The sequence below is a fragment of the Crassostrea angulata genome, chromosome 3 (assembly GCF_025612915.1).
Source record: "Crassostrea angulata isolate pt1a10 chromosome 3, ASM2561291v2, whole genome shotgun sequence".
NCBI classification, from domain to species: Eukaryota; Metazoa; Mollusca; class Bivalvia; order Ostreida; family Ostreidae; genus Magallana; species Magallana angulata.
Genome location: NC_069113.1, coordinates 57,043,509 through 57,068,046, shown reverse-complemented (window position 1 = coordinate 57,068,046; position 24,538 = coordinate 57,043,509). Strand labels below are relative to the sequence as shown.

The window sequence follows — 24,538 nt, the reverse complement described above, 5'->3', positions numbered from 1 at the left end:
GCCTTTTTATCTAATTTAAAATAGTATTTAGCTATCTGCCCATGGTGAATAGTCATCAATATTTACAATATTTAACCAAAAAGTAGCTTTTAAAAATATTTGAAAAGGTAAAAATTGTAAAAACCCCAGCGGGATTCGAACTCATGACTTACAGGTTCCTAGTAACCCTCTAACCCACTGTGCTAAGGAGTTATGTGACCATTTTTGAAAAGAAACTACATGTACTTATATAATTACACTTTATTTTATTGTTTATTTCGATAAACAATACGTCACAACATGGAAGTGTCCCATATCACCTTAAACTCGGAACACCTCTGACCTAATAAGATCGCATCATTAAATACAAAGTTTGATTTAACTCTAATTTGTTTATCATCAAGAAATTGTGCATCGCTGACAAATAAAGTTTTCTTCTGTATAATGAAATACCAATTAACTGACTATTCGGACAATAGCAAGTTTATTGTCCCACTCCACAGCAACTATTTCCCTTGGCTTTGCCTCATTAAATAGTTGCTGTCTTTGGGGACAATAAACTTGCTATTGTCCTCATACCCAGTAAATACTAAATAGGCATATAATATTCCATCCACCTACATTTCATGTTATATAACCTCCCGTTTGTAACCTTCAATTTCACTGTAAAGTCAACATATCTGTCATAGCCGCAAGTTTCACAATTTATTTCTGCTTCTCATGTACTTAAAATCAGGGGCCTTAATATTGCTTACCAATTCCAACAAGAGACATCCCTCTAACTATTGATAATCATTAAAATTCATTTCATGAATCTACGCAACAATGACAAACCTTCAAGTACAGTCACTCTCAATTTTACAAAAATATTGACGGTACTTTATCCGAAACTGTTCCTTGTACCTTTAACTTAGTACACTAACATTTTTATGAAAAGACTAAGAAAGCTAATGCAATTCTGAGAAAAAGAATACCACATATTGCCAATTCCACTGAGGTTTAATAAAAATATGGCCATTTAAGTGAACCCACCATTTCCAATTTCCTTTAGTAAACACAGATTTACAGGGTTCTCCATAGTAAAACATCTTTACCTGACCTTTTAGAGGTCAACTTTTGTTCAACCACCTTTAAAAAGAAACCTTATTCAATACAACATACCCCTACATGATATAATCATGATAAAAGCTTCACATCACTTAGAAATACCCTTACATGTATACCCCCCACCCCCCAATCTTTTGATTTTCATAAAAAGTCATGGTTTGAAATGTTTTACCTAATTTTATGAAACGTGTGGCAATTTCCTTGATTAATTTCTCACACATATGAAAACAATCATCAATGATTCTAAAATTTGATCTTTATTTGTTTATTGTATGATTTGTACCATTTTAATTAACAAATAGACAGCTGTCCTGCTTGTGATTTCTTGTTTTCATGAAAAAAGTAAGCTAACAATCATATTTAGTGAATATCTAATCTATTCTGATTTTCTCCTTCTAACCATGCTAAAACAGTAAGTTACAACCTACAAGTTAGACATCTGCCTTAAATTAAAATTAAATTCAAACACACACAGGTAGCTGGAGACAGATCGAGTTGATTTCAATGAAAAATTTTCAAATTTGACATGTTTTTCTACTTTTTTTTATGCATATATACCTTAGAAAAGTAGAAATAGGTTGTTTCTTGTTCATTTCAAAAGTAATTATCATAGCAGATGTTATTTCAAAGTCAAATGTACATTTACATATCCTACATGTAATCTTAATGCAGACAATTAAATAGAGGGGGGGGGGGGATTTTTCAATTATGTAAACACATCTAAATATCTTTATGAAATAAAAAATAAAGGAAACATAATTGCATACTTTTATTGAAAAACAAATTTTCACAGCAATTATGAATTTCTTTATAAACAGCCTTAATTTTGTTTTCATAATTTCTTATCAAACACAAACCACAACATGGCATGATGCTTTCTTCAAGTTCCATTATTGTTTATGCATTATCGGATTTAATTTGAATTACCGGTAAATAGTCTGTAGAACACAAGGAATATGCATGTGGATAGAGGTGACAGGTTAATCTCAGGAGCTGACCCACAAGAATCAACAGGTACCGGTAAAAGCCATGTGGTAACAAGAGTCTGTTTTGAGCTGAAATAAAAAAAAAAAATAATTAGCTGTGTTTACATACATGTACTAGTAATAGCTGTGTTTACATTAACATATGCATAGTATTTCTGGAAAAAATACACTGACCATGCAGTGTAATAGGTATGACATATCCCAATACATGACATAACATTTAGGCAGTACAAGATCAAAAATTTGCATATCAAGTCATAATATAATATTAAAAAATTTTCATAGGTATAAACACTTATCAAATTGAGAGAGAGAGAGTTTGAGAGAGAGAGAGAGTTTATTACCGTACTTGTAGTGCAACAGTCAATATTTCAATTCGTAAATTACAAACGAATATTACCCACCGAACAGCGTCAAAGTACATGTACTGGTATTAGCTTCTGGTATACCATTTTTTATCAATTCTACTGTGTTTTTTTTTTTGCAAATAAATTTAGCAAGGGTTTTTGCTTATTTTCTTATAAATTACATGTTTTAAAAACAATACTATGTGTAATAAGCATAAAACATGTATGAGTTAACTTAATGAAGAATTTTTAATAAATTATTTTTCACAGAATGTGGTACATTACATGTATGTCAATCTTTATAAAACTAGCGTATATTTCGTGCGCCATAAATTGCAAGTTTTTTGTAAATATCATTTACTTGCATGATAGGTATATATGGTCTAACCAAAATTTTCTTCACAAAGCTACAGCTGTATGTACCACATATATGTTTTGTCACAAGTATACATTTAAAAAAAAACAACCCCAAATTCCAACAGTTGAAATAAACTCAACTCATTCTCTGATAAGTTCATTGTGTTTTGTGCGTGCATATCTTATTTGTCTGCTGCAACAGCAGCCAATCAGCGGTAAGCTGAATCCACAAAAAGAAAGTTTGTGTTTTAGGAGCGGGTAAATTGTTTATGCAACACTGTCAAGAAAACCACACCAAATAATAACAGGAAACATAAATATTCACTTATATGTATTGTGTTGTAAAGGTTTTTAACACTTATTGCATCTTGCAAAACATGTGATGACCCTTAATCATCTGTCATATATCTGATATACATGTATATGTAAAAGATGGGAGAAATAATGACGGAACAAACTGGGATTCGAACCTGGCCCTCTGAATCTCTAGTCAAGTGCTCTACCAACTGAGCTACATGTATCTGGCACCGGTATTCAAACCAGTCTGACCGTCACATTCCTTCCCCCTTAAATGATCTTCACCCTCGAAGATCACCCCTGGCAGGAGTTAACCTGTTAGTTCCAGGGGTTGGTCACAACACCAATATTGTAACAGGATGGGAGAAATAATGAAGGACCAGACCGGGATTTGAACCTGGGCCCCCTGAATCTCTAGTCAGGTGCTCTACCAACTGAGCTATCCGGCACTGGTATTCAAACCGGTCTGATCATCACATATATAAAGAATTATTTTAAACAATGTTGTTCAATAAAAAATAACACTCGCAACCTTCAGTTTTTGTCTGTAATTAATCAATATTGGCGTGCGATCAGTTCTCGCCGAGTACCATTTCTCACCAGTGCATTGTTACGTCATTTTATCAACACATAAAATTATATACAAAAATATGATGTTACAGTGCACCAGCGAGAAATGGTCCTCGACGAGAACTGCTCGCAGGCCAGTACTGCCAGTAGTCAGATTAAAAAAAGAGAATAAAAAATTACATTTAAAACATTAACAAGGACAATTTAAGTACACATCATAACTGCTAAACAAGAAAAATTATGTGAACTGGTAGAATAGTGGGCATAGTTCTAACTTGTAACCTACATGTACAAGTACATGTACCGGGTACCCGTTGGTCTGCTAAACCTTTCTAATGATACAATGATTGGCATCATAAAGATATTAAAGTCATGTTTTAACACTGAAGTCTGAAGTATACAATTTTATTTACTTGAAGTTATGTCTACAGGATATTCATGACTACATTTGGAGTCTTCTGCACAAGAATATATGATATGTTTCTAATTAGACCCTGCTTTGAATTTTAAATTGAAAATTCACAATCTGTTATTTTTTTAAATAGATAAATTCAGTTACCCTTTCCAGTCCCCCATGAACCTCGAGCGAGTCTAAACATCCATGAAACATGTAAAAATTACACGTTAGCTTAGTAAACAAACACCCACACCATAACAAAAACAAACAGTGTGCACGTACTTACATGTAGATCTATACTATATACTAAATTTTAACTTTAACTTTTTTAAACTTTAAAAGGAGTAAAAGCCTCACCTTCTTCAGTAGCATCCACATAAATCACACACTTTAATGTCCATCTTTTCTCCTTTATTACTCGTAGCTTATCAACGGCTGATCGTCGACAGAAGTGTGGCAGTCAGAATTTCCTCGTAAACGATTCACACGAGAAAAATATCCTCCTTAAACAAATATGTAGTATTGTTCCCTGTGCATGTTCATATGTGTCACAGTAAATTGAAAATGCATTTGTACATCGAAAGAATACACAGCTTCTCTTCTGCATTACGGCTCTCTCTTTTCTACAATGCCGTTCGTTACTGTTTACATTCGGCGCGCGCGCGGGGGTTACAAACAGGGGCGCCCCGACAAATAGTTGCACATAGAACGTTAAAATAATGTGTGTTCATTGAATTCATATATGATATAGATGAAAAAAATGAAATTGAATCACAACTATTTATCTAAGACGCAACACAACGTAATGCAGTAAATGCCTGGGCCTTAAAGTGGCATTTGTTCGCTTGTGTGTCTATGTAGACAAATTAACTCGTTCATGTAACGTTACGATTCACACATATTTGTTTTATGAAATTTGAAAAAAAATAGGGCACAGAACTTTTTAAATTTGATACAAATGACATTATTTAATATATTAACAATAACTGAATTAATTTTTTTTCATAAAATGATAACGATTTTTGCTATTAGAAAAATACGTGTATGAGCTGCTGACCCCTAATTACAGGGGCCAGCCCTTTTTTCTTAATTTAAAATGAAAGCTCTCGTTATTTTAAACAACTTTTGTTCTATATGTATTAACAAATTATTTTTAGTTTAAAGGTTATTATACAAAAAGCAACAAAATTTCAGACCCCCCAAAACCTTAAACTTTACCGGCAAATAGCTTAAAAACTAAAAAACATTTTGCCAAAATTTTCATGCCAGCAAAACTATAACATGTTACCAACAATCTTGCTAAATTTCATGCAACTATCTTCTGTAGTTCCCGAGATCAACTCTGGACAAAAGACCCCCCAATTTTCAATTAAAGGGCAATAACTCATAACCGGAAGTGAATTTTAAAAATTTGAAAAAAACGTCTCGAGATATTAACATTGTCTACATACCCTGAAAGTTTCATAACAATCAGACAACAAATGTACGAGAAATGGCCTACACAAAATTTGCGGATAAAAAAAAAAAAATAATAATAAGAAACAGTAGAATAACAGAAGGGTTTTCCGTTGAAAAACGGAAAACCCTAATAATCTTAATTTTTTTCCCGCACAATAATAGAAAGGTCTTCCGTTGGAAACGGAAGACCTTAATAAATTAGCCATCAGATCTTCCTTACAATTTTTAGATTGACAAAATGTGCATTCTTCAATTAACAGGTCGATCTGTATTTTTTGTATGTTTGCATCCCTTAAGGTAAATGAATTGAAATAAAACTGAGTAAAATGTTATATAAATACTAAACCAAACTTCAAGTTTTTATAAGAACTACTTATGCAAGCGGAATGTGTGCGCACGTGGAAGCAATTGCCGGATGCCTCATATGGACACAACAGTAATCGGCCGAGGTCGATCACAAAAATGTCAATAAAGGTAAATCTGATGGTTAATGTACTGCCTCTTTAAGCTTTTATACATTATACGTTCGATTAGTTTTAAGACATAATCGACTAGGGCGATATATTGCACTTAAAAGTTTTCAAAAAAGAGTAGTATATGTTGGGAAAGGAGAGATTACATTGTGAAATTTCTGATCTAGATAAAGAGAAGAAAGTAAATATTTGTCAGGCTTTTTCAAATAAAAATGTTTTTAATTTGTTTTCTTTTTAGAGTATATTGAAGGACAGACAGAACACCACTTTCTCACAGACTCTCACACACAGCAAGTTTGTACAATGTATTGATATACACCTACATATTATATAGATACACACATTGCAAGAAAAAGAAGTAAAACTAGAGCAAAGCTCGTTGCAAAGCAACGAGTGGGTTTTCCGCTAATGTCGAAAGCAACGCTAGAAGTACGTCCAAGAAGCAGAGTTCTTTATCTAGTAACAAAGAAACCTAAGTACAAAAAGATAAAAAAAATCGAATGATTCTTGGTACAACTTAACATAATCCGAATGTTTTTAAGTACGACTTAACCAAAAACCCTTAACCATTTCAAGAACGACTTAACAAAAAAAACCAATGTGTTTGAGTACGACTTAACAAATTTGACTTCATTTTAGGTACAAGTTTACTCTACCTTGAACTAACTTCTTTTTTCTTAACCCAGAATGCAAAATTAAAATTTACGTAAAAAATCAATTTTGTTTAAAACATAATTCTGAGCAACTTTTTCTCTTCACTGCTTTTCAAAGGGTTGACCTTTCGTACTGTGTGCTCGTTGCGTCATTAATTGTCAGAAACTTATCGATGTAAAGTTTACTTTACTGTACCTCTGTGAATATTTTCTATGTAAATTACTATGAACCAGACAACATTGAAATGGTGAACATTTCAAAGGGCCCCGCTTATGTAATTTCAGAGAATTCTGCTTTGACCTTGAGCTATAACTTGAAATTTTTCCAGCTGGCATAGAACTTTTAATTCAATTTCATTCCTCCTAACATACATGCATTTTTGTTCAATCTGACCAAGATTAAGCATATTTGGAAAATAATCTACTGTCTAAAACTAATTTTAAAAAGATCTGCTATGACCTTGGCTTCACATTGACAGACTTGGTTCAAGGTCACTGCACGCCATTAACCAATAAACTCTGTAAAGGTAAAATATTAGCCAAATTGGGGCTAAAAGGAGAGTATATCTATGCTCTTAAAATATGGATTTTTGTGTGATCTGATATGACCTTGACTCTTCATCTACAAATATCATTCGAGGTCATTGCATATATTTTGATCAAAGGCATCATGTGGGTGAAGTATGAGGCTGAATGAAGCAAAGGGAGAGAAGATATACTCCGGACAAGGATTTGTAAAAATATAATTCTGCTATCACCTTCACAGTTTCTTTTCACTGAAAATAGGTTCAAGGTCACTACACACCCTTTCACCCTTTACTCAAACGCTCTGCTTATGTGAAGTCTGAGCCAAATAAGGGTTAGTAGAAATTATATATGCTCTCAAAAAAGGATTTTTGCATGATCCGATATGATCTTCACCCTTTACCTAGAAATTTCATGCAAGGTCACTGCACATCGTTTAACCATAGAGACACTCTGTGAGTATTAGCCAGATTGGACCAAAGGGAAAAATGATATGCCCCAGACCAGGATTTTATATATATAATTCTGCTATGACCTTAACCTTATACCTAAAAACATGGTTCAAGGTCACTGCACATCCTTCAACCAAAGGAACCCTGTGGATGAGGTATGAGCCAGATTGGGCCAAGGGGAGAGAAGCTATGCTCCTGTCAAGCCATCTCGGATGGACAGACGGACAAATTGATCACTAGAAGGCGCCCGCATAAACATGCCTTTTTATCTAATTTAAAATAGTATTTAGCTATCTGCCCATGGTGAATAGTCATCAATATTTACAATATTTAACCAAAAAGTAGCTTTTAAAAATATTTGAAAAGGTAAAAATTGTAAAAACCCCAGCGGGATTCGAACTCATGACTTACAGGTTCCTAGTAACCCTCTAACCCACTGTGCTAAGGAGTTATGTGACCATTTTTGAAAAGAAACTACATGTACTTATATAATTACACTTTATTTTATTGTTTATTTCGATAAACAATACGTCACAACATGGAAGTGTCCCATATCACCTTAAACTCGGAACACCTCTGACCTAATAAGATCGCATCATTAAATACAAAGTTTGATTTAACTCTAATTTGTTTATCATCAAGAAATTGTGCATCGCTGACAAATAAAGTTTTCTTCTGTATAATGAAATACCAATTAACTGACTATTCGGACAATAGCAAGTTTATTGTCCCACTCCACAGCAACTATTTCCCTTGGCTTTGCCTCATTAAATAGTTGCTGTCTTTGGGGACAATAAACTTGCTATTGTCCTCATACCCAGTAAATACTAAATAGGCATATAATATTCCATCCACCTACATTTCATGTTATATAACCTCCCGTTTGTAACCTTCAATTTCACTGTAAAGTCAACATATCTGTCATAGCCGCAAGTTTCACAATTTATTTCTGCTTCTCATGTACTTAAAATCAGGGGCCTTAATATTGCTTACCAATTCCAACAAGAGACATCCCTCTAACTATTGATAATCATTAAAATTCATTTCATGAATCTACGCAACAATGACAAACCTTCAAGTACAGTCACTCTCAATTTTACAAAAATATTGACGGTACTTTATCCGAAACTGTTCCTTGTACCTTTAACTTAGTACACTAACATTTTTATGAAAAGACTAAGAAAGCTAATGCAATTCTGAGAAAAAGAATACCACATATTGCCAATTCCACTGAGGTTTAATAAAAATATGGCCATTTAAGTGAACCCACCATTTCCAATTTCCTTTAGTAAACACAGATTTACAGGGTTCTCCATAGTAAAACATCTTTACCTGACCTTTTAGAGGTCAACTTTTGTTCAACCACCTTTAAAAAGAAACCTTATTCAATACAACATACCCCTACATGATATAATCATGATAAAAGCTTCACATCACTTAGAAATACCCTTACATGTATACCCCCCACCCCCCAATCTTTTGATTTTCATAAAAAGTCATGGTTTGAAATGTTTTACCTAATTTTATGAAACGTGTGGCAATTTCCTTGATTAATTTCTCACACATATGAAAACAATCATCAATGATTCTAAAATTTGATCTTTATTTGTTTATTGTATGATTTGTACCATTTTAATTAACAAATAGACAGCTGTCCTGCTTGTGATTTCTTGTTTTCATGAAAAAAGTAAGCTAACAATCATATTTAGTGAATATCTAATCTATTCTGATTTTCTCCTTCTAACCATGCTAAAACAGTAAGTTACAACCTACAAGTTAGACATCTGCCTTAAATTAAAATTAAATTCAAACACACACAGGTAGCTGGAGACAGATCGAGTTGATTTCAATGAAAAATTTTCAAATTTGACATGTTTTTCTACTTTTTTTTATGCATATATACCTTAGAAAGGTAGAAATAGGTTGTTTCTTGTTCATTTCAAAAGTAATTATCATAGCAGATGTTATTTCAAAGTCAAATGTACATTTACATATCCTACATGTAATCTTAATGCAGACAATTAAATAGAGGGGGGGGGGGGGGGATTTTTCAATTATGTAAACACATCTAAATATCTTTATGAAATAAAAAATAAAGGAAACATAATTGCATACTTTTATTGAAAAACAAATTTTCACAGCAATTATGAATTTCTTTATAAACAGCCTTAATTTTGTTTTCATAATTTCTTATCAAACACAAACCACAACATGGCATGATGCTTTCTTCAAGTTCCATTATTGTTTATGCATTATCGGATTTAATTTGAATTACCGGTAAATAGTCTGTAGAACACAAGGAATATGCATGTGGATAGAGGTGACAGGTTAATCTCAGGAGCTGACCCACAAGAATCAACAGGTACCGGTAAAAGCCATGTGGTAACAAGAGTCTGTTTTGAGCTGAAATAAAAAAAAAAATAATTAGCTGTGTTTACATACATGTACTAGTAATAGCTGTGTTTACATTAACATATGCATAGTATTTCTGGAAAAAATACACTGACCATGCAGTGTAATAGGTATGACATATCCCAATACATGACATAACATTTAGGCAGTACAAGATCAAAAATTTGCATATCAAGTCATAATATAATATTAAAAAATTTTCATAGGTATAAACACTTATCAAATTGAGAGAGAGAGAGTTTGAGAGAGAGAGAGAGTTTATTACCGTACTTGTAGTGCAACAGTCAATATTTCAATTCGTAAATTACAAACGAATATTACCCACCGAACAGCGTCAAAGTACATGTACTGGTATTAGCTTCTGGTATACCATTTTTTATCAATTCTACTGTGTTTTTTTTTTTTGCAAATAAATTTAGCAAGGGTTTTTGCTTATTTTCTTATAAATTACATGTTTTAAAAACAATACTATGTGTAATAAGCATAAAACATGTATGAGTAAACTTAATGAAGAATTTTTAATAAATTATTTTTCACAGAATGTGGTACATTACATGTATGTCAATCTTTATAAAACTAGCGTATATTTCGTGCGCCATAAATTGCAAGTTTTTTGTAAATATCATTTACTTGCATGATAGGTATATATGGTCTAACCAAAATTTTCTTCACAAAGCTACAGCTGTATGTACCACATATATGTTTTGTCACAAGTATACATTTAAAAAAAAACAACCCCAAATTCCAACAGTTGAAATAAACTCAACTCATTCTCTGATAAGTTCATTGTGTTTTGTGCGTGCATATCTTATTTGTCTGCTGCAACAGCAGCCAATCAGCGGTAAGCTGAATCCACAAAAAGAAAGTTTGTGTTTTAGGAGCGGGTAAATTGTTTATGCAACACTGTCAAGAAAACCACACCAAATAATAACAGGAAACATAAATATTCACTTATATGTATTGTGTTGTAAAGGTTTTTAACACTTATTGCATCTTGCAAAACATGTGATGACCCTTAATCATCTGTCATATATCTGATATACATGTATATGTAAAAGATGGGAGAAATAATGACGGAACAAACTGGGATTCGAACCTGGCCCTCTGAATCTCTAGTCAAGTGCTCTACCAACTGAGCTACATGTATCTGGCACCGGTATTCAAACCAGTCTGACCGTCACATTCCTTCCCCCTTAAATGATCTTCACCCTCGAAGATCACCCCTGGCAGGAGTTAACCTGTTAGTTCCAGGGGTTGGTCACAACACCAATATTGTAACAGGATGGGAGAAATAATGAAGGACCAGACCGGGATTTGAACCTGGGCCCCCTGAATCTCTAGTCAGGTGCTCTACCAACTGAGCTATCCGGCACTGGTATTCAAACCGGTCTGATCATCACATATATAAAGAATTATTTTAAACAATGTTGTTCAATAAAAAATAACACTCGCAACCTTCAGTTTTTGTCTGTAATTAATCAATATTGGCGTGCGATCAGTTCTCGCCGAGTACCATTTCTCACCAGTGCATTGTTACGTCATTTTATCAACACATAAAATTATATACAAAAATATGATGTTACAGTGCACCAGCGAGAAATGGTCCTCGACGAGAACTGCTCGCAGGCCAGTACTGCCAGTAGTCAGATTAAAAAAAGAGAATAAAAAATTACATTTAAAACATTAACAAGGACAATTTAAGTACACATCATAACTGCTAAACAAGAAAAATTATGTGAACTGGTAGAATAGTGGGCATAGTTCTAACTTGTAACCTACATGTACAAGTACATGTACCGGGTACCCGTTGGTCTGCTAAACCTTTCTAATGATACAATGATTGGCATCATAAAGATATTAAAGTCATGTTTTAACTCTGAAGTCTGAAGTATACAATTTTATTTACTTGAAGTTATGTCTACAGGATATTCATGACTACATTTGGAGTCTTCTGCACAAGAATATATGATATGTTTCTAATTAGACCCTGCTTTGAATTTTAAATTGAAAATTCACAATCTGTTATTTTTTTAAATAGATAAATTCAGTTACCCTTTCCAGTCCCCCATGAACCTCGAGCGAGTCTAAACATCCATGAAACATGTAAAAATTACACGTTAGCTTAGTAAACAAACACCCACACCATAACAAAAACAAACAGTGTGCACGTACTTACATGTACATCTATACTATATACTAAATTTGAACTTTAACTTTTTTAAACTTTAAAAGGAGTAAAAGCCTCACCTTCTTCAGTAACATCCACATAAATCACACACTTTAATGTCCATCTTTTCCCCTTTATTACTCGTAGCTTATCAACGGCTGATCGTCGACAGAAGTGTGGCTGTCAGAATTTCCTCGTAAACGATTCACACGAGAAAAATATCCTCCTTAAACAAATATGTAGTATTGTTCCCTGTGCATGTTCATATGTTTCACAGTAAATTGAAAATGCATTTGTACGTCGAAAGAATACACAACTTCTCTTCTGCATTACGGCTCTCTCTTTTCTACAATGCCGTTCGTTACTGTTTACATTCGGCGCGCGCGCGGGGGTTACAAACAGGGGCGCCCCGACAAATAGTTGCACATAGAACGTTAAAATAATGTGTGTTCATTGAATTCATAAATGATATAGATGAAAAAAATGAAATTGAATCACAACTATTTATCTAAGACGCAACACAACGTAATGCAGTATATGCCTGGGCCTTAAAGTGGCATTTGTTCGCTTGTGTGTCTATGTAGACAAATTAACTCGTTCATGTAACGTTACGATTCACACATATTTGTTTTATGAAATTTGAAAAAAATAGGGCACAGAACTTTTTAAATTTGATACCAAATGACATTATTTAATATATTAACAATAACTGAATTAATTTTTTTTCATAAAATGATAACGATTTTTGCTATCAGAAAAATACGTGTATGAGCTGCTGACCCCTAATTATAGGGGCCAGCCCTTTTTTCTTAATTTTAAATGAAAGCTCTCGTTATTCTAAACAACTTTTGTTCTATATGTATTAACAAAATATTTTAAGTTTAAAGGTTATAATACAAAAAGCAACAAAATTTCAGCCCCGAAAAAATCTTAGACTTTGGCGACAAATAGCTCAAAAACTAACAAAGAAATTACCAAAATTTTCATGCCAGCAAAACTATAAAATGTTACCGACAATTTCGCCAAATTTCATGCATCTATCATCTGTAGTTCCCGAGATCAACTCTGGACAAAAGACCCCCCAATTTTTAATTAAAGGGCAATAACTCATAACCGGAAGTGAATTTTAAAAATTTGAAAAAAACGTCTAGAGATATTAATATCATCTACATACCCTGAAAGTTTCATAGCAATCAGACAAAAGATGTTCGAGAAATCTCGTGCACAAAATTTGCGGGAAAAAAAAAATAACTAGAGCAAACCTCGTTGCAAAGCAACGAGTGGGTCTTCCGTTAATGTCGGCTGGAAGTTCCTGTAAGAAGCAGAGCTCTAAAACCAATAACAAGAGTAACTAAAATATAAAAGATGAAAAAAATGGAATTATTCCTGGTACGACTTAACAAAATACGGTTTTAAGTACGACTTAACAAACACCTTTCCGATTTCAAGAACGACTTAACCAAAAAAAATCCGAATGTGTTCAAGTACGACTTAACAATTATTTTTGGTACGAGTTAATTTTTCTTTAAACATTACGCTATTTTTTAAACCAAGGACGCGGAATCAAAATTTCCGGAAAAATCAATTTTTAAACCCGAATATCTCTGTAATGCATCGTCCGATTTTAAAACGGGTTTCGGTTTTAAATTAAGCTTAATAAAAGCTTTTTTGCTGCTTTATGATTAATATCAAATCATTGGTCAGAAAAGAGTTATTATGAAAAGACTTAGTAGCCCTTCTGGCCCCTAATTTGAGGGGTCAGCCCCTTTTTCTTGATATCAAATAAAAGGTCTCGCTAATATAAACATATTTTGTTTTACAAGTGTTCATGAATTGTAAACTGTTCTCGAGATATCTGTACAAATGCATTTTAGAGGCCGACCCTTAAACCCCTTACCGGGTCCACTAACAACAAAATTTTTGGTATCATATTGTTAAGAACATTAATTTGAAGAACTTTTGTTCTACGTTGCTTTTCAAAATATTTCTCCTTTTTAAGATATTAATGATCAGAGTTTTGAGTTCTGGCCCCTTGAAACCCCTAATTACGTAATATATGACTTAGGTATGGTACTGTATACATGAACAGCCGTACAATGAACATTTTTGCTTCTATAATTAATAACAAAATATTGTTCAGCAAAGAGTTATTGTAAGAAGACATTAGAGCCCTCTTGGCCCCTAATTTGAGGGGCCAGCCCCTTTTTCTTGATCACAAATGAAAGGTCTTGAAAATATAAACATATTTTGTTTAACAAGTGTTCACAAAATGTTCACCGTTCTTGAGATATCTGTACAAATGTGTTTTAGGGGCCGACCCTTTAACTCCTAAATGGGGTCATAAATAAAAACATTTTTGGTATCATATTGTTAAGAACATTAATTTGAAGAACTTTTGTGCTACATTGCTTTTCAAAATATTTCTCCTTTTTCGGATATTAATGATCAAAGTTTTGAACTTCTGGCCCCTTGAAACCCCTAATTACGTAAAATATGACTTAAGTATGGTACTGTATAGATAAGCAGTTGTACAATGAACATTTTTGCTTCTATAATTGATAACAAATTATTGTTCACTAAAAAGTTATTGCAAATAGACTTTAGGGCCCTCTTGGCCCCTAATTTAAGGGGCAAGCCCCTTTTTCTTGATATCAAATAAAAGCCCGTGCAAATTGAAACAGCTTTTGCATTACATGTCTTAACAAAATATTTATACGTCAAAAGATATTACGGAAAATGTGCGAAAATTTTGTGAAAAAATTTGGTGCTAATTTTCAGGTTCAGGCGAGCTTCTAGGCCTTGTGCATTTTTCGCAATTGGAAGCATGGAGGGAAATCTACAGACATTCATCTACAATCCCTGCAAATTTCAAGCTTCTATCATGATTAGTTTCAGAGGAGATGCGTGGACATTTTTGTCCTTAAAAATTTACAAAATCGACCATATCTGAAACCGGAAGTGACGTAATCATTTGAAATTTTAATAATCAGTAGCGACATTGAAGCTTTATAACTCCTAAAAATTTGGTGTAAATCGGTTGAATAGTTTCTGAGAAATAACGCTCCAAAAAAGTCAGAAAAAGAAAAAAAAGTATAATAACTAGAGCAAAGCTCGTTGCAAAGCAACGAGTGGGTCTTCCGTTAATGTCGGAAGTAAAGCTGGAAGTTCATGTAAGAAGCATAGCTCTTAAACCAATAACAAGAGTAACTAAAATAAAAAGATGAAAAAAATCGAATTATTCCTGGTACGACTTAACAAAATCCGAATGATTTTAAGTACGACTTAACAAAAACCTTACTAATTTCAAGTACGACTTAACAATTATTTTTGGTACAAGTTAATTTTACTTTGAACATTATGCTATACGCGGAATCAAAATTTCTGGAAATATCAATTTTTAAACCCCGATATCTCTAATGCATCGTCCGATTTAAAAACGGCTTTCAGTGTTAGATTAAGCTGAATAAGCTCTACAAAACAGATATTCATTTTTGACTTGATCAAAAAATTAAATTTTTCGAAAAATTTCATTCACTTCCGGTTTTGACCGGAAGTGACAGATTTTCATTTCGAGGCTTATTACAGAGGTAAAACGACAAAATCATAACCATTGAAAATTTCAAGCCTCTATCTTAAAGCGTTTTTTGAAACGCTGCGGACAAATTGACTTTTTAAAATTTTTTGTTTAAATGACGTAACGTAAAAACGGAAAGGTCGTTTTCAAAGAAACTTTGGGATCTTAGAGGCATAATAGTTGCAAATAATCTCTCAAAGTTTCATCTCATTCGGTTATAAACTTTTTGAGTTATAAAGCTGAAAATGAGTCAGATACAAAAGATGTCACCTTTGACCTTCCGAACTGTGCTTGTTGCACCACCAAATGTCAGAAACTTAGCAATGTAAAGTTTATTATATTTCTGTGAATATTTCCTATGTAAAATTACAATTAATAAACATGCTATTCCATCTAACTGTGAAATAGTTTCTATGCTATCTGTCCATAATGAATAGTCAACGAAAGTCTTCACCAGCAGCATACAATTTCCCATTTTTAAACTCGGAACACCTCTGGTATAATCCGATCACAGCATTAAATTCAAAGTCCGATAATTCTAATTTGTTTATCATCAAGAAATTCTGCATCGCCAACAAATAAAGTTTTCTTCAGGATAATAATTAAGATATCTATAGCTATTTACTGACAGAAAGACAGACTAAGACTGTTGTGTTGTGTGAGGATGACAGACAGTTTATTGTCCCCCTCAACAGCAACTATTTCACTTGGCTTCGCCCATGAAATAGTGGCTGTCTTGGAGGACAATAAACTTGCTATTATCCTCATACCCAGTGAATAGGTATATAATGTCCCATCCACATAAATTTCGAGTTATATAACCTCCCATTTGTAACCTGCAATTTCACAGTGTAAAGTCAACACAACAGTCTTAGCCGCAAGTTTCACCATTCAATTCTCATGTACGTATTAAACATTAGGGGTTTTCATATAGGGGCTGTAAGTCTCGTTTTAAGTAATTTCCGGTGAAGCGCTTCCGGTGACAAACAAATGCGGGTAACTAGAACTACCGAAATACCTGTGATTTACCGAAATGCCCTTCAAATACACCGAAATGCCTCATTTGAGCACAAATATTTAACATCATAGTTTAAATCTAAGTGTTTTAAAGTATTTCCCCAATTTTCAGTTTGATAATGTAAGTACTTTGATATAAATAGCGATTTTTAACATGTGTAGACATTGGGTTGAGAACGATAACTCTTGCATGAATTGCTTTTCACTCGAATAGAGGTGTGAAATTTTATTCCCAGAATGAAATAACTAAGAATTAAAAATAACAGTTTATCAGCTTTTATTTTTTAATATCATATAATAATCATCAAAATTCCATATAGAGTGGAAGCAACTATTTTAAAGACGTAATTCCTATCAGAATTGCTCCTTTCTCTTGCACATGTATATAACACAAGTTCAAGTATTATAATAAATATACATTTATTCAAAAAATTAACTTTATATACAATAACTATCTATATAAAATACTAGACATACACTCTTTATGGCGTAATAATGGGCATTTTGGTGTTTTTGAAGGGTATTTCGGTGTTTTCACCGGGTATTTCGGTAAATCGCGGGTATTTCGGTAATTCTATGTAACGAACAAATGCAGAAATGGCGATATCGATACAGTACTGGGCTAATTATACTACAGACAAACCGAAGCTTATGCGAAAATCAGAATGCTGTATATAGCAATCATGTTTTGAAGTTTCTCTTCGACAACGAGACGAATATAGTTAATGCAGTGGTTCAGGCGTCGATGAAGAACAAGTCATACAAAGTAACAGTAAGTAAGGAAATACATGTCTACCTCTAATTTCGTGATTTTAATGTATGATAATGTGCGTAATTATTAATGTAACGTACGTAGTGTAATTTGTGTATTGCTTCCTAAAACGTTCCAAACTTAAAAGTTCAATTTTATTTCCAATACATTTTGTCACACTGGAGGATATTCGGGTTTTATGGGGATATTACAATTGCAAATTTTATATTACAACCCGTTTTGGACATATTTGTAGGCAGCTCTAGACGATGGCTATGCCGTATCTTCGACAAATTGTGAGTGTCCTTTAGGGAAGTTTGTCTGTCATCACGTTGCAGCAGCACTGTTGTATGGGTAAGTTCAATCAGTTGTCAATTGAAATGTACTACTGTGACTAGTTCATGCAGGTAAAATATGATGTGAAAATAGGAGGCGATGTAAATATGTTGCTTGATTTAGTAGTACTACATACTGATGTTCATTGAATTTAATGAAATTGTTTAATAACGTGCCTGATTTACTATTAATTGTGAAATATTAATTCGAATACATAATTATACAGGTACAAATGTGTTAGTAAGACTGATGTGAAATGTGGATGGCTAAAGAATCCAAAGACAGCCATTAAAACAGATGTTAAGACAATGGAAGAATTATTTCCACCATCTCAACCTGATTATCAGTAAGTGTGAAATATTGGATTAACAAGTAAAAAAAAAATGGATTAATTGTTCATGCTTTAAGAAGTAATTTTCTTGAATTTTAAGTGCTCTGCGCAGGCCATTCGATGATAATGACAGAAGTTTTTTTCAACAAGAGTTAGCAAAACTAGGCAGATTTATTGGTATAATTGGTTGTTGCCAATTTGCAAAAAATGTTTTACTAATCTGTATTCTGATCTATATTTTGTTATATCTTAGTTATGATCATTTCATTTTCTGACAGAGTTGCTTTCATTTGAATATACTTTTTTTAAATTTCAGTATTAAGTTTTTATGTTGTTTGATTGTTATGCATGTAAAATGAGAGAATAATTTGTAATATTTGATAGAATATTACAGAATTAGTGTATGTGATCACTGAAATTTTGAAATATATAAAAAATTCTGTGATGCTTACTACCTGTAGATAGGTGTAGACTTATTGTAGAAACTTCTAAATGTTTTACAATTACAAAACTTTCATAAATGTTTAGATACATATTCATATATGTACTAGAAAAACAATAACATGTTTGTATATATACAGCTATGGAATGGATTCTTCAGCCAGAACCATGTGAGCCAGGCCCCCCTGCTCCCATCATAGAAGATCTCTTGACCAGTGCAGAATTTGTTAATTCTGATATGCCCATGGTATGGTTAAGACGAGCTCTGATTTTGTCTGAAGAAGTCATAACAAATACTGCACTGGCAACCAAGGGTCAAAGAAACAATCCAATGTGGTCAATCATCAGAAAAAACAGGATAACAGCATCCAATTTTGGAGCAGTGCTCAGTACAAAGAGAAGACAGTAAACTATTATTATTATATACTTATCCAGCATGATTCATGAATTTATGCATCATGAATAGCATTTGATAATTCTAAAACTAATTATGTACAGGTTTCAATAATAACTGTGTACTGCTTATAAATGGCTAGTAATGGATGTTTTTAATTGCAGAATTACCATTTCTCTCAAGAAACGTCTCATGTCCTCATACAACTTAGAATCCATCAAAGCAGTTGCTTGGGGAATTACACATGAGGAACATGCACTGAAGAAATATGAACATGAATTTAATGCTTCAGTGCAACAAACTGGTAATTTTTGTTCTTTAATCTTGATCATTTCCGAACAGACGGCATTGTTCTTAAATTGACCATGACTCCATTTTGAAAGGAACTTTTACCCAAATTTCTCATGAGAATTGTCCATTCTCATTTAATTTTCAAGAAATGAATATATATTTTTTTTGTTTGAGGTAAAAACCTCATTTACTTTATATCGATTTTATAAATATTAAATGAATATGAAATATAACAACATTTTCTTTAATATACCCGTTTCAATAAAATTGCAAATTTAAAATTTATTTTGATTCAGGGATTTGGCTGCACGAGTCTGGCGTTTTAGGTGCATCTCCAGATGGTTTAGTCCTGCACCCACCAACATGTGATGTGAATTTCCAGACACCAGAGGCTCGAGATGCTGTTCCTGATATAGTTGAAGTGAAATGTCCTTACTCTGCAGCACATTTAACAATATATGAGGCAGTGCACAGTCTAAAGGATTTTTACCTTGGTAAGTACATGTATATACTGATGTATATCAATCTAAATTCATGAAAGCACTCAAACTATAGAGTTCTGTGTTCTATTACTCTTTCAAAATATTTGTATATGAACCTCTATTAACTACATTTCCCCTGCTGTTCCAGTTATTGATATAAAGTTGTAAACCGTATTTGAATATATGTTTTATGCAAACTCTTTGTTGTATTTAGAATACAGAGAAGGCTTTTTCTACCTCAAGTCCAACCATCCTTACTTTCACCAGATACAAGGCCAGCTCCATTTGTGCAATAAGAACTGCTGTGATTTGATTGTTTGGACTACTAAAGACTGCAAAATTATCCGGATCACCAAGGACTCTGAGTGGACAAAGAACATTGCACAATTAATAGAATTTTATTTTAACACTTTCATTCCAGAACTAATTAAAAATTAACAAGATGTATTGAAGTAACACATCTAATAAAACAAAAGAAATCAGTGCAGTCCACTTATTTATCATTTGATTTCATATACAAAACATAGATCAACAGCAATGCTAATAAAGTCTCATAATAGCATAAAAATGTTAACATGCATCCCATTCTACTTTACAAGTGAACAATGTTGCATGAATAATTTGTTTCAGAAAAAATAAAAAATCAGATGGATTCATAATTGTAAGTGCTCTATGAAATTTCTTTCAAAAGAGGTGCTTGCAAGTTGACCAAGGAGGAACAAAGTTGAAATATCTTGGTTGATAATGGCCTGTAGGTTGCTGGTATGTGGCGAAGTATTTCAAAGTTCTTTATCCTCTCATTAGCCCGTTCCACGTGAATTCTTGCTCTGGCTATTTTGTAACACAGTTCTGCTTCTTTCTTGGTAAACTGCCCTCTTGAGGATAAAAATGCTGGAATGTTCAAGCACACACCTTGGGGTAATTGATCATGGATTGTGAATCCCTTGTCGGCTAAAATTAGGTCTCCAGGTTTGAATTTCTCAAGAACTTTGCTGTGACGCACAATCGCAACATCTGATGTTGATCCTGGATATAAAGGAGAACAGTAAGTGACGGCACCATTTGGGGCAACACAAGTCACTGCTTTAACAGTGTGACGGCTCTTATATGAACTGTATGCCATGGCCTGTGTATCCAGGTGTCCAGGAATATCCTGGGTTGTCTCAATGGCATCCATGGAAGCCCTTGCAGAGGAAAACTCTGCAAATGACTTTGGCATAGAGCCTAAATGAAAATGGGGGAAAATCAATTAATTCAACAGTACTTTAAGTAAGATGTAAAGTTGGCTTAATATTTTCTTAATTATAGGGAAATAATTTAAGTCTACAATATAGCAACATTCTATAATTATTACATGTTAAAGCAGTCTGCATGATTAGATAGAAAATCAATGTTTGCAATATAGATAAAGAGTATAATGCATCAATATTTGCTTCATAATAGGATTTTCTATTCATGTGAATGTAAATCATCATACAAACCTTTGCATTTAAGCTGACTGGGGAAACATGTGTCAACAACACCCACATACAACATTTCATGGAGGGCATGAACCAATGTGTTAAAAATGTTGGAAATTGTAGATCTGCTTACACAAAACCTGCGAAATGAGAGATAAAATGTATATTGTTACCAAAATATTACCATCCAAGAAAATAAGTACAAAAGGTCCAAGGGTCACATTGCTCACCTTAGCACTCTGCTTCATAGAGATGATCAGAGGTTTGGGATTAACAATGTGTATATATTGAAGGGTATGGACAAAAGTAAACCTTTGTCATCTTCCAATATCCATGAATGAACATTCATCAATAGGAAAATAAGATTTAGATCTTGATACAAAAAAATATATGGTTTGAGGGCGGGGATCTCAATAGCCAATGACAGACAACAGACAAATTTTGATCAGAAAAGCTCACTTGAGCATTTGGCTCAGGTGAACTAATATATACTGAATATAATTTATTATTTATTTCACATTCAAATATTCATTAAATTAATGTAAGTTATTATACCTGTGAGCCAAGTCTATGTCTCTTAGGTTGAGCTTCAGCTTCATTAAAACAATCAGAAGCTGATTTTCAATATTTAGTGATGGTGACCAACCATTAAAGTAATTTAATTCAAAGCGACCAAGCAGTCCCACAAGCACTTCAAAGACATCATATTGTATTGATGTGTAAAGCAGCATCTGCAAAATAAGTCATAAATTTCACAAGAAAGAACCTTTGATAATTTTTTTTTCTAGTATGTAAATTTCATTTTACCTCATCAACAATAATATATATTAACCTTTTCTTCGCTGTCCCTAATTTCTGCTACAGTCATGGGTTTTCTTTTATTGCTGTTGATCTTTAGAGCAACTAACTCTTCTTCCAACTTTTTAATCTCTGAAGAGAGTTGTTGCATTTCTATTGAACAGTTTCTTGAGCAAGATATTGGGTAGCTGTGATCTACATCAACCTTAAGATAAATATATTTTCATTTCACTATATGTATGGATATTGTATCTACTTATTTTTTATATAAAACACCATTTTAAAAAAGATGATTAAAAATATTTGCAAAATGATTGAGGAAGTTACATGTTCTACATCTTCACAATCAACAGCATCTTGTATCTGCTCTTTCTCACAGGATGGACGCTGGGTTATTGTTTTAGCTTCACAGGACTGGGACTGGCACGTCTTCCTCCTTTTCCTGGAAGCATTTTTAATTAATATATTAATATATAAATATTAATCAATTGTATCTAAATAGCATAAACTTTGTACATAATGTTTATTTTGTAATATCAACCACATCTAGCATTCAATATTTGACAAATTAATTATAGGAAATATTAGAATTAGCCAAATTTAGTAAATACTTCCATGAAAAAATTTCTCTCACCTATCTGATTTTTCTGGATCAGGAAAATCCATGTACTTTTTGTCGTTCCATGCAAAGTAGACAGGATCTCCTTCCTTTTTCCCCTCTTTGAAATGGCAGGAACAAATCCTGTCATTTTGATTTTCTGGTTGTCGATCAGCTCTTCTAAATAAAGAAAAGTCAGTTGTCTGTATAGTTTCAAAGCAACAGCATATACCGCAACTGTTATCTCTCATTGTATACACGAAATAGAGGTGCAATTCAATATACATGTATTGAATTTGACGGACAAAATTTATATGTACATCAGTATTACTAGTAGACTATGTACATCATGATGTGTATCAGTATATTTCAACAAGTGTTTAATTGATTTTAATCATGATAATAGACTATGGGCTCCGCAATTTACAACATGAATTCTCTTTATAACAGCTGAATAATGACTACTTAGACTGTTACGAGTACATGTATTAACAATTCTACTTGTACTATTGGTACTATATTAGGCATAAAAATATAGCAGTATTATAATTTACTAAATTAATTTTAATTTTTCATCGACAGTATCACTATGCTTATTGAACTTCGCAGGTGATGACACATGCACTTGTAATGGTCCAGTCTGTTTAAAATCAAACCTACTAGCTCCTTTATTTTGATGGTCGTATTGGAAGGTTTGATTTTAATCAGATTGGTACGTAATGGTCCACATAAGATGTACATGTGGTTCGTGAATATATCAACAGACTAACGCAAATCTATAGATTGATGTATAACGCATTAAAAATAAAGTCTCACTATTCGTTCTCAGGTATCGCCTTGCTTATCAATGAAATAAGTTGTATGATTAGATGTCATGTCCTGAAATCCGGTCAAGATCGCTTATATATTTCATTCAAAACATGCTGAATACATTTAGATGCATTAATACTGACCTGCATATCTTTCCCCATAACGTCCTTTTCTTTGTGTCAGTCGGAAAACGATAGAACTTGCAACTATTTGCGCCACTTCTATGATTGCATGCGAACGCAAAGCAGATCACCATGTTTGTTTGTCACCGGAAGTATTTAAATCTCGCGCGCTCTCGTTTGCGAGCTTACAGCCCCTATTGCATACCAATTCCAACAAGGGAGATCCCTCTAATGATGATCATTAAAATTCATTTTATGAATCTTAGCAACACTCATAAGCCTTCAAGTGCAGCATCTCTTAAGGTGGCTCAAAACACCTTGAAATATTTTCTCAAATCAGCAGAAAATTACTTGATTATGATAGATATCATAATTGATAAGAAGTGTTTAAGTCAAATAGGCAAACAATGTGCAAATTTGGATGAACAATTACATTTTCAAAAATTTAATTCAATAAACAGTAACAAAAGCTCCAGGCGGACTAAAACTCAAACGCTTTGGAAACCCAATACTTTAACCATTAAGCTATTACGGTATGTACAACCCAATCGAACGATATTAAGAGTTCAACAAAATATTTAAATCGCCATCTTGTGAAGTAGTGTCTTAAAAAGTATAAGTCTAGGTGTAGTGATGTACCTTAATTTTACAAAAATATTAACGGGTACTTTATCCGAATCGTCCCTTGCTACCTAACTTAGTGCATTTTATGAACAGATGTCTTTGTCTTAGAATAAGAAAGCTAATGCAATTCTGAGAAAAAAGTATACCACATATTGACAATTCCATTGAGGTTTAATAAACATATGGCCATTTAAGTGAACCCACCATTTCCAATTTCTTTTGCTCAACACAGTTTTACAGGGTTCTCCATAGTAAAACATCTTTACCTGACCTTTTAGAGGTCAATTGTTGTTCAACCACCTTTAATAAGAAACCTTATTCAATACAAC

General features: G+C 33.1%; 2 protein-coding genes and 2 long non-coding RNA genes across 4 annotated transcripts; 1 reads left to right on the top strand and 3 right to left on the bottom strand.

Moving 5' to 3' along the window:
• Nucleotides 1-1,840: 1,840 nt before the first annotated feature.
• On the bottom strand, nucleotides 1,841-4,753 carry LOC128178106 (uncharacterized). Its single transcript, XR_008242902.1, has 2 exons — nucleotides 4,398-4,753; nucleotides 1,841-2,141 (listed from the first exon to the last, which is right to left on the bottom strand). It is a non-coding gene; the product is annotated as an uncharacterized LOC128178106 (long non-coding RNA).
• A 4,950-nt stretch (nucleotides 4,754-9,703) lies between these two features.
• LOC128177635 (uncharacterized) lies at nucleotides 9,704-13,044 on the bottom strand. The gene is made up of 2 exons (XR_008242858.1): nucleotides 12,261-13,044; nucleotides 9,704-10,004 (listed from the first exon to the last, which is right to left on the bottom strand). It is a non-coding gene; the product is annotated as an uncharacterized LOC128177635 (long non-coding RNA).
• A 4,395-nt stretch (nucleotides 13,045-17,439) lies between these two features.
• Nucleotides 17,440-20,320, top strand: LOC128178913 (uncharacterized). The gene is made up of 7 exons (XM_052846334.1): nucleotides 17,440-17,547; nucleotides 17,779-17,876; nucleotides 18,085-18,204; nucleotides 18,771-19,035; nucleotides 19,189-19,328; nucleotides 19,612-19,809; nucleotides 20,012-20,320. Exons 3-7 carry the CDS (start codon nucleotides 18,156-18,158, stop codon nucleotides 20,233-20,235), a joined length of 876 nt encoding a protein of 291 aa, XP_052702294.1. The 5' UTR covers nucleotides 17,440-17,547; nucleotides 17,779-17,876; nucleotides 18,085-18,155; the 3' UTR covers nucleotides 20,236-20,320.
• Nucleotides 20,281-23,780, bottom strand: LOC128178912 (uncharacterized). The gene is made up of 7 exons (XM_052846333.1): nucleotides 23,607-23,780; nucleotides 22,690-22,833; nucleotides 22,383-22,497; nucleotides 22,090-22,260; nucleotides 21,813-21,988; nucleotides 21,279-21,397; nucleotides 20,281-21,021 (listed from the first exon to the last, which is right to left on the bottom strand). The coding sequence occupies exons 1-7, from the start codon at nucleotides 23,717-23,719 to the stop codon at nucleotides 20,468-20,470; spliced, it is 1,392 nt and encodes a 463-aa protein (XP_052702293.1). The 5' UTR covers nucleotides 23,720-23,780; the 3' UTR covers nucleotides 20,281-20,467.
• Between the last annotated feature and the right edge of the window lie 758 nt (nucleotides 23,781-24,538).